The sequence below is a fragment of the Cyprinodon variegatus genome, unplaced genomic scaffold (assembly GCF_000732505.1).
Source record: "Cyprinodon variegatus isolate N-32 unplaced genomic scaffold, C_variegatus-1.0 Scaffold685, whole genome shotgun sequence".
Classification (NCBI taxonomy): domain Eukaryota; kingdom Metazoa; phylum Chordata; class Actinopteri; order Cyprinodontiformes; family Cyprinodontidae; genus Cyprinodon; species Cyprinodon variegatus.
Genome location: NW_015151138.1, coordinates 215,273 through 226,190, shown reverse-complemented (window position 1 = coordinate 226,190; position 10,918 = coordinate 215,273). Strand labels below are relative to the sequence as shown.

Here is a 10,918-nt window from a genome sequence, read left to right as displayed (position 1 = left end):
ACTACTTTTCAATTAAAGGAATAAATAGATCAGTATGCCAACTTATGTCAGTATGAGTGTATTTTAAAGGAGATTTAAATTAAGTGAGCAAATCCAAAGTGCTGTCAGATGAAACAAAGCAAACCAAAAACTGACACAAATTTAAGACTGTGCCTTGATAATATTTTGTCAGTGACTCCAAGTATTTGTAGCTGGGGATACTAAGATATATGGCTTTAAAGTTATAGAGGATGATCTTTTACTTCAAGGTGGATCATCTAAATCAGTGGTACTCCTACAGTAATTGTCAAAAATTCTGGTGATATGTTTACATAAGGCTGTCCTACGTGCTTGTTCCCAGTTAGCTATCTTTTTCTGCGCAAGCAGAGTTTTATGGCTGAGGGTCCTAAGAGAAAAAAGTGTCTATGAAGTGTATGAGAAGAAAAGAGAGGCCTCAGAAGAGGCAGATATATCCTGGAATAGGTTGCACGGAGAGCTTTCTTAACAAAGAATTATGGGATTTGTTGTCACAGCTGCCCACAGTCACTACCCGACACTAGTGACTAATAAAGATGCTGCGGGCAGTGCACAGTGAAGGAGGAGTTACGTGGCCAAAGGAGCAAAAAGGAGTGATCATCTGTCCAAACGGTCAGTTCCTGAGTTTGCTATAAAGTCCACTATATATTCCCCCCTCTGTATAGTGATTGAGGGATTAAGGGGTTACAGCGGATGTTCAAGACCAGTAAGCTTATATGAGCTGTGAGAACAGCAAAATTTAAACAGAGTGTGCACAAGGAGAAATGGGCTTGTGAATGCTCTCGGATGCATATTTTTGGAGAGGATGGGTCTTTTAAAAAATTAACAAAAATCCTCCACATTACCTCTAAATGGCTAGGTGCCTACTTTTTTGGTTTGTGTGAATAATTTCACAAAATTTAGGATAAAGGGAATTTGGAATAAATCTCTGTACTATTAAATCACAGCATCTAATGCCACCCTTAACTTTTACTGTATCAGGGGCTCATAATGTAGTTGTTGACATCTACATGTTTACTGGAATTACTTTGGTTTTAACATAAAAAATATTTTCAAAATCCATGAAATTGGATAATATGACATAAAATGTGTATTGACTGAACATGTGTATCTGAACATTTTTAACTATGTTATGTTGTAAATGTAAGAGTCAACTTCTCATTTTCTAAATGTCATTCATATTTTGTCTGTCCCTTGCTGATATATACGACCCAGAGTGGAAAATATCTAAACAAAAGTGCAAGTAGTCTCTGCAGGCTCAAAAGTTATGTGGTTTGTAACTGAATAAAATCTGTTGTCTTTACTGTAACAACTATAACTGAAATGTGTTGATATCAATGGCTACGAGCACGTTGCTCTGACACGGGTGGTCATAAAATCCTTGGAGCATCTGGTGCTAAAGCATCTGAAAGACATCAAAGACCCTCACTTTGACCTCCCGGAAATCTGCATACCATGCAAACGCATTGGCATAGGATGCTGTCAACCTGGGCCTACATCTCAACCTGCACCACCTTGATCACCAAGAGACATATGCCATGATCCTGTTTGTGGATCTAAGCTTCTCCTTTAACATCCTCAGCCCAGATATCCTCCAGCAGAAGATTAACTATCTCACAGAGATGGCAACTACCTCTCAGTGGCGCACCAGCTTACTGACTGACAGGCAGCAGCGAGTGAGGCTGAGGAGCAACCTCTGCCACCCAAGAATCACCAATACTGGAGCACCAATGGCTGCAAAAATATCTGTTAAAGCTCTTGAAGTTTGCAGATGACACCACTGTCCCTGGTCTGATATCGGACAATGATGAATCTTAGTACAGACAGGAAGTGGGCAAGCTGGTCCGCTGGTGCACCCAGAAACACCTGGAGCCAATCTCACTTGTACTTTCACTGTACACAACTCCCTGGCTGATTACCTGCATTAATTCAGCACTGTGTACCTTCAGGTTCTTCCTGTAATAGGCTGTCCGCTGTCCCTAAATGTTGATCGAGAAGAAATTAAATCGACAATGACTCAATGTGATCTGATGGGTTTCCTTAGTTGAAACAAAAATAAATTATGACTAATGTATCTGCATAATTTGATTTAATTTACTTTGTACAGTACCTTGAGATGACATTACTGTATATACATGAACTGCATTTTAAAATTCTAAACAGCAAGGAACAATAAGGTCAGTAGAGAATATTATCAGGGCAGACCTTTCATCCATCCATGACCTGACCTGAGCAGCAAAATAAGAAGAACTTACTCCTGACCCAAACATACTGGTCAGAGACTGTTCAAACCTCTACTGTCTGGTAAAGGTCAGATAAAGAAACAGATTATTTCCCTGGGCTGTCTTTTTGTTGAATACAATGTGTGTTCACAGCCACGATAGTCAGCCATGCAAGAAATAATCAGGACTTTAGCATAAATACACGCTGGCTTCCCTCTTTTATTTATACACACAAAAAGGGATCCACATGCTCACCTGTACATACTACCGATTTCCTCATTTTTTTTTAATATGTCTTCCAAATGTTCTTTCCACATACTGTAGTTGTTTGAACTAATAATTACTACGAGCCATTGAAAACCAAAGGCAAAATTCATTGTTTAAATTAAAGATTGTATTACTCATGTATAAGAGTAGAAGTATCTTTGAATACGACAGATAAATGGCAATCACAAAGAGGCCATAAAGAAAGCAGCAGCAGCAAAATACCTGCAACTAGTAAGAAAAGTCTTGAAAAGTCAGCTCAACTTCCCAGCAATCAATCAGCTATGCTTTGCCAGTAATCAGATACCTTGTTGGGGTAATAAGTTGGCCACGAGAGAAAATTCAGGCCACTGATGTTAAAACACGAAAGCAACTCACCATGCAGGAGGATTCCCCCAATGGATGAAGTGTATAGTGAATCTCCCAGACAATGGAAGATGGAAGACAAGAAACTGGAGGAACCACCATAATAGCAAAAAGGCCTAGATTGAAAGCACCACCGACAGATATCTGAAGTTCCTTATATGACCAAATTCTATCAGAGGGCTGGTTGAAGGACAGCAAGGGAATACATTATAACCAAGTGGCTTTTATACAGTACATAAACAACTGTGAAGAATATTAACTGGAGATCTACGTGATGAAAACATCAGGAAGAAAAAATACGAGAAACTGGAGAAATACAATGGGCTCAGGAAAGAACCAGAAAAGGCCTGGAAGGTGAAGGTAACTGTAATACCCATGGTCATAGGAGCAGTTGGGCAGTTATTCCACTTCTTCCACATTGGATAAGTGATTCTAAGATACCTGCAAAAGCATCTGACAAGGTAACTACACTGTGTGCAGAATTATTAGGCAAATTAGTATTTGGACCACATCATCCTTTTCAAACATGTTGTCCTACTCCGAGCTGTATAGGCTTAAAAGCCAACTACCAATTAAGTAAATCAGGTGGTGTGAGTCTCTGTAATGAGAAGGGCTGTGGCCTAATGACCTCAACACCCTATATAAGGTGTTAAATAATCATTAGGCAATGTCCTTTCCTTCGGCAAAATGGGTCAGAAAAGAGATTTGACAGAAAGTCAAGATTCTCAGATGTCTTTCAAAAGGGTGCAGCAGTTTGGAAATTTCCAAGCTTTTGAAGCGGGATCATCGCACAATCAAGCGGTTCATGGCAAATAGCCAACAGGGGTGCAAGAAAGCGTGTTGAAAAAGGAAGATGCAAAATAACTCCCAATGAATTGAGAAAGATCAAGCGTGAAGCTGCCAGGAAGTGATTAATCACGAGTTGCGCCATATTTCACAGCAGCAACATGTCTGGAGTGCAGAAAACCACAAGGTGATAAATACTCAGGGACCTGGCCAAGGTAAGGAAAGCCAAAAAAAAAGGCCACCTTTGAACAAGACACACAAGACAAAACGTCAAGATTGGGCCCAGAAATATCTGAAGACTGATTTCTCCAAGGTGTTTTGGTTTGATGAAATGAGAGTGAGTCTTGATGGGCCAGATGGATGGATGGGCACCAGGCTGGATCAGTAAAGGGCAGCAAGTTCCTTATCGACTCAGACACCAGCAAGGTGGAGGTGGGTTACTGGTATGGGCTAGTATCATCAAAGATGAGCTTGTGGGACCTTTTCAGGTTGATGACGGAGTCATGACCAACTTCTGCCAATTTCTGGAAGACACATTCTTCAAACAGTGGTACAAGAAGAAGTCGCCATCATTCAAGAAAAACATGATATTCATGCAGGACACGCATCAAAACACACCACAGCATGGCTGGCCAGAAAAAGTCTAAAAGCAGAAAAAATAATGACATGGCCCCCTTGTTCACCTGATCTGAACCCCATGGAGAACCCGTGGTCCTTCATGAAATGTGAGATCAACAGAGAGAGAAAACAGTCCACCTCTCTGAACAGTGTCTGGGAGGCTGTGGTGGCTACTGCATGCAATGTGGATCGCAAACAGATAAAGACACTATCAGAATCTATGGGTGGAAGGCTTTTGAGCATCATGGTGAAGAAAGGTGGCTATATTGGTCACTGATTTGTTTTTATTTGTTTTTGAATGTCACAAATGTTTATTTCTGAATTTTGAGTTGTTATATTGGTTTACCTGGTGAACAAAAAAACAAGTGAGATGGGTATATATTTGTGTTTATTACGTTGCCTAATAATTCTGCACAGTAATATTTATCTGCACACACGGACATCCTCATAAAATGGCCAAATCTAAAACAAAAACACATCAACTTCAAAATATGAAACGTTGATATTAAGGAATCTTTTGAGTCAATTGAGAACAAAAATGTGGCCCAATAATAAAAATAATCCTCAAAAATACAACTTGCCTATTTCTGCACACAGTGTATGACAGTACAGCTCTGCATAAAGCATTGCCTTTCAGAGGTTAGCATCTGCTATTCAACAAGCATTTAGTGCGGTTAAACCTACTGAGGCTGCTTTTTCTTCCTAAGGCATTTACTAAGACAACCAACCTATGTTGTCACCAGTTTAACAAGGGAACTGCTAGATTTTCAGACATGGATTAATTGCGTTGGCTCTAAAGCTCATCATCTGGACCAATGTAGGCGGGCTGAAAAATTTGAACCACAGCTTTGGATGCTGAAATTAGGGTTGTGTTGTGTCTGTGCTTGCTGCAACCTGAGTCTTGTTTCATTCCTTCCTGACTGCCTGTGGCAGTAAACAAAGCGAATATGTACCTTTGCACTTTGCAAAAGGCAAAGTTCTAATGTTAACAAAGTTAAGTAGAACACCTGAGTGTTACTTCTATAACTTATTGGGAGCTACTGTCCATTAATGCTCCTCTCGCTGAGAAGTTCCAAGTGACTGGTTTGATTGCCAGTCATCCGGGAATTCACAAAAACATAGTTAAAATGTAACTTCTGTTGATCCACGATGGTTTTTAAGTTGGAATAGTGATTCATCGAATGGAATACTGCTTCTGCATCAGATTTATTAGTGTATTATATCTATAAAATTGATTAATTGAAAATAACATAATAATGTTAAAGTCAGGGCCGTTACATACAGTTGTGCTTGAAGGTCTACATACCCTCTCATTAAAGACAATGATACCTTCACACAAGTAATTCAGTAACATAAAACTGCAAAAAGTAATAGTAAATAAAAAATTTACTAAATGATAATTTAGTAAAATAAAATATGACTTTTGTTTAAAAGAATATTCTAATAAGCCAATTGTCCCAGACAAATTAAAGTACCTTGCTAATGAACATTGAACACACATACCAACCGATGTCTTGCCTTTCATTTTTATTTATTACTTTTGTCAATTTAAACTTATCTTACTGGCAGCTGATTTTTTCTGTCTTTAATGGAAGGTTATGCAAACTTTCAAGCACAGCTGTACATGCAAACATACCTCCTGTACAAACATACATACATACATACATATATAACTGCAAAATGGATAATGACAGTAAAGGCCATAATACTCCACTTGTAAACCTGTTGAGCTTCTCCTTGGCACCAATAAACCAATTCTATGCACTGAACTGCTAGTCAGGAGTTGAATAAAAAAAACAGAAAAAAAACAACAAAAACCTTATGTCCATGTCAATTCCATCTTAAAAAATATATATTCCATTGAACAAAATATTATTATAAAATAAAAGAGGAAACCAGCTTGAATGAAACCTGCATCATCAAAGATCAGGCATCTCCCTCATATCTGGTATCATCTTGAAATCATCTTGAGAAAGCTCTCCAAGACATTCGGATGAAATGCTTGTAGATAAAATTAGATGAAAGCTTGTTTGTCTGGCAAAGGATTTAAAAATAACTCAAATTAATAAATTATTCCACATTAAACTACCTTTGATTTTTGAATAATTGGCAATTCCAGTGATTGAAAAAAAATAAGAGGTTTCAAGGAAGCTCAAAGTTCAGTAGAGGGTTTTGCAGGTTGTTGTGACCTAGTGAGATACTTTTATGTATTTTGTCTAATATTGTACACATGTCGATTTTATGTACACATGTTGATTTTATGTATACACATACATATATATATCCTGTGCGGGCAGTGCTTTTATTTTATTTTATTTTATTTACTTTTATTTATTTTAGTTATTTTATCTTTTTGTGCAGCACTTTGGAAACCTTGTGTTTATTTAAATCGTGCTATATAAATAAAGTGGATTGGATTGGATAATATTGAACAAATATAAAGGCAATTTCAAAATGAAATAATTTCTTAAACCACATATATTGTAAACCTAACTTCAATTCCATTGGCCACACTCAGGATTCTTTGTTAAATGTTTAGAAGTAAAGATAATATTGGGATTGACATTCCTTTCATCCAGGACTAGTTCAAGTCTGTGGTCTGTTAAAGGGAAGCTAACCCCTCTGCACACGGAAAACATCCAAACATAAACTATTTGGGCTTTCATCTTCAAAGACAGTGCTTTTTACAGTTTTTACAAAGTATAGTACAGTACACCAAAGCAATTGATGAAAAATGCATTTTATGAGAAAACAGTTTTTTCATTTTTTTTTATTTTTTTGCTTTTCCCTATCTTTCGGTGTTGGTGTTATCTATTGGTGTTGTTTCCCTATCTTTTGAAATTTTATGTTAAGGGTGCCATGTAAATAACATTTTCCAAACCACATTTTTTAATTCTATGAGTCAATGAATAATTTTGGTATAACAGTTTTCTAAACTCTCAGGCTGAGATAAAAGGATTTTTTCACTAATTACTGTCTGCATCACTACTGCCTGTGGCACAGGTACAAAAATGATCAAATGCTTAAATCTTTAAATACATCAAACGTCTCTTGAAACACAAACTGCATCACATGACATGTCAAGGGCAATAGTACCCAGAACCTTCTTCCTGCAAGGCGGCCGTGCTTTTCTTTGTAAATTGTAACACCAGTTTTTTATGGAGTATTCATATTGAAAATGTAACTTTCATGGATCTGACTTCGGGGGAAACTAGAGGGACAGGATTCAGAATATTATGTAAACTTCATACAGGAATGCCAGCTGATCGGGAGTGGAAAAATTATCTGGAATCTCAGTTCTGAAGATACGAGAGGAGACAGAGTCCCTGCTAATATCCTTATTGTTCCAAAATAAGTATTTGTCGTTGACAGACATAGAGAGATGTTTAATGAACATCAGTAAAGATCAGTTATTTGAAGCTCATCAGCAGAACAGTTGAAGGGGCCGAGACCTCAACACAAGATTTTAGCCAGAGTATGTCCTTTTACGTATGTCTGTTGGGAAATCTGTAAATAGATCACAACCAAAGTTTTCCAGGCAGAACAACAAGTCTTTAGTGAGGGTAAAATTATTATTGTCCAGATGTATATAGATATCTTAAAAATGTTTATAGTTAAAAAAAATAAATAAATGTAACTTTCCTAGATCAGTATGTCTACATACAAGTATGTCTTTGCCTTGAATTTCTTAAATTTCAACAGTAGTGATCATGTTTATTTAGCTTTTTTTGTTGTACAACTTATAAAAGTGACTCATTCACTGATGCTTGTATCAGAAAATGAGAGTTGGAGTGAAAACATTGCCTTGGAATTGCTACCCATGTCGCATCATCAAGTCACGCCTGTCAATGATAAAATAAGAAAGTTGTGCATTGAACCAGAGCTTAACCTTTATAGACCCATGCACAAGCAGCAAATGTAGTGGAAGAAAGATGAAAAGAACAGAGACAAGCTCAACTGCTTAAGGACTTTTTTACACGAAAGTTGTAAAAGCTGAGAAGGACATCTATACTTACCTCAACAGGGGCTGTTTAGGGGGAGGAGGTGGGTCCCCATCTTGACTCTGCTGGGACTTCTTAGTCACCTGCTTATAAATGTTCCTAGCTGTCACCCCGAGCCACAGCATTGTCGATAGAGATGAGTAGTGCAGCACAAACCCGACCTAAGGGGATGACAGAGGATGCATCAAATTATCTCTTTGACTTTTCTAAAATTAAACACTGCCGTACTATAAGCTTGTTCTCCAAGAAAATGGTAGATGAGACATTTTTAATTTTGTTTGGGAAAAAAAACAACATTTCAATACGACCTCACCCAACTTCCAATAAAACATATCAATGTCACACCAAGGGTACCTTTGGAGACACTCTTCTGCAAGACTGGTATGCTTAATTAAAACTCAACAGTGCAACAATATGCAAATACGTTTAAAGGTTCAATTGAACCATCAAGGTTGTTTGGGAGAGGAGCACGTTAGCGAGGCCACACCAGGGGATACAGAGCGATTCTTATCAGTTCAGCTAAATGACAAGAGGTGTGCACATTGAATAAAAAGTCAGAATATAAATTTGATCACGTTGAACACTAGCAGTGAGTGACTGCTCTACTCTCACAATGTTCATATCTGTACTTTTCTGCTCACTTTTATATTCATTAAATATATTTGGATCTAGAACTGATTTTACTTAGTTTAAAGGCTTTGCAAGCTTCCAGAAACAAAATACAGATAGGGATGTGACAAAGCAAGATGAGAGTTTGGGGAATGGAACAAGAAAATGAAAATGCTTTCAGCCCTTTTTGGTCTGTTCATGATGAACTGCTAACCTGAGACAACCAATCAAGTGCCTTCTCTCCAACATGATAAGCCTGGGGACTGAAGCTAGCATGCAGTGGACCAGATGCTAATTGGAAGTGTCCGTGAGGTGTTTATAGAGAGCAAAGAGCGGGTGGGAAGTCAATCACTGCTTTGGAGTCTGCACACTTCTGTTCTTCATTAGAGCCAAGAACAGACAGGAGGAGATGCTTTTTTAATAAGATTACAAAAGAACAGGAGATTTCAAATGATCAGAATCAAGCTGATTACTCACCTACAGGCTTAGTTTAAAAATGTAAAATGTGAGATGAAAAAATAACGACTAGCCTTCATTGTGGATCGACAGTTGATCTCAATCAAAAAAGAAAGGTTAAAGAGATTTTTATTTTGATCATTTATTTGAAGCATTCTTTTTAAAGAGTAGGGGAAAGAATGCTTTGAATGGTACGAGTAGGGGTGGAAACTTGTGTCCTCCACTGGCCAAGTGCAGGGGAAATTTCATCATTCTGCTTCATTCTCTCTATTCTCCCACTCTGCAGAATTTGTTAGTTCAATCTCTAACGTTCTGCTCTCTCTGCTTTTTCTCATAGTAGCTTCATCTGGTCTGTTCCTGTTTGGCTGTGACTCTTATCCTGGAGAGAAATATCAGCTTTTCTGATGCCATCAACACCTTTGTTTATAGATGTTGAGATCGGCCTGTTTTTCAGTGCAGTCCTGTTTCTCTGATTGTGTCTGGCTGGATGTGCTTTCTTCATCCTCTGATATGGGAGTTGGCTAAGTGCTTGTCTGCCTGGCTGTGTGTTTCCTGGATGGGGCCGCCTTTTACAGTTGCTTTTTGTATCCCTGCTTCTGTCTCATTGAACCTCAGTCGGCCTCGGCAGATGCTGCTTGTGAAGTGCCTCACGTGCCTCAGATGCTTAAAAGCTCATGAGGCTCTGGTCAGATGCGTCAAGATCTGCTGCTCCCGTTGCTCGAGATGCGCAGTAGGACCTTTTGAGGCGCATCAACCAGTGACTTTGCATATAACCCAGCTGCTTCTGCTGCCTCAATCAGGTGCAGTGTTAACATAGCATAAGACATCTGAACACTGGAACATTTTGTGTATAAACAGGGTGTTCAAGAGATGCAAATGAAGAATGTACAGTAAAGATCTGAGACTTGTCTGTAAATCTACCAAGTTATTTGTTAAGCTGATTTCTATTCTGTGATGTTGATTGACTGGAGTGATTTTAGTCCATCAGCATCATTTTGGAGAGCTGCAATGTCCCCAAAGCTGAAAAGAAAAGCAATTTATGTTATCAGGCCACTAATGGAGCAGAAAGTAATCTGAAAGTTATAGCTTGACAGCCAGCTGCATGAAAAAAAATAAAACACACCTCCTGTTGTGATTCAGACACAATGAGCCCCTCTCAAATCAGACAGCTGAGCAACAAATTGGCAATATAACAGAAACAACAGACCACCATCTGACACAAATGACTCATGGGGCTTGTTGGACACTGTCATCTTCTAGAAAAGCATACTGGTTGTGTCTATCTGTTCTAAACAGTCTCCTTTTTCAAAATTTCTTGACACAGACAATCCTGTGTTGATGTAGGTGTAGAAAAACAAAAACAAACATTGAAGTAGACACTGATTTGAGAAGAGGAGAACAGGGTTTACTGAAAAAATATATAGTATAAAAATATATAGTCCTTTTATAGTGCTATGAAAAGACACCCCCTTACTTATTAAGCAACTCTGAATTACTAGCTACGTTTACATGGACACAAATAATCGGATTGAAGGCCTGATCAGATCAAAAATGTTTCATGTAAACATGTCAGACTGAAGA

General features: G+C 38.2%; 1 protein-coding gene across 1 annotated transcript in view; it reads right to left on the bottom strand.

Moving 5' to 3' along the window:
- LOC107097326 (adhesion G protein-coupled receptor A3-like) overlaps positions 1-10,918 on the bottom strand; it is a 227,470-nt gene that overhangs the window by 12,977 nt on the left and 203,575 nt on the right. Inside the window, exon 16 of the mRNA XM_015394443.1 lies at positions 8,288-8,433. Coding sequence (XP_015249929.1) covers positions 8,288-8,433 — 146 coding nt within the window. The remainder of the gene's footprint in view (positions 1-8,287; positions 8,434-10,918) is intronic.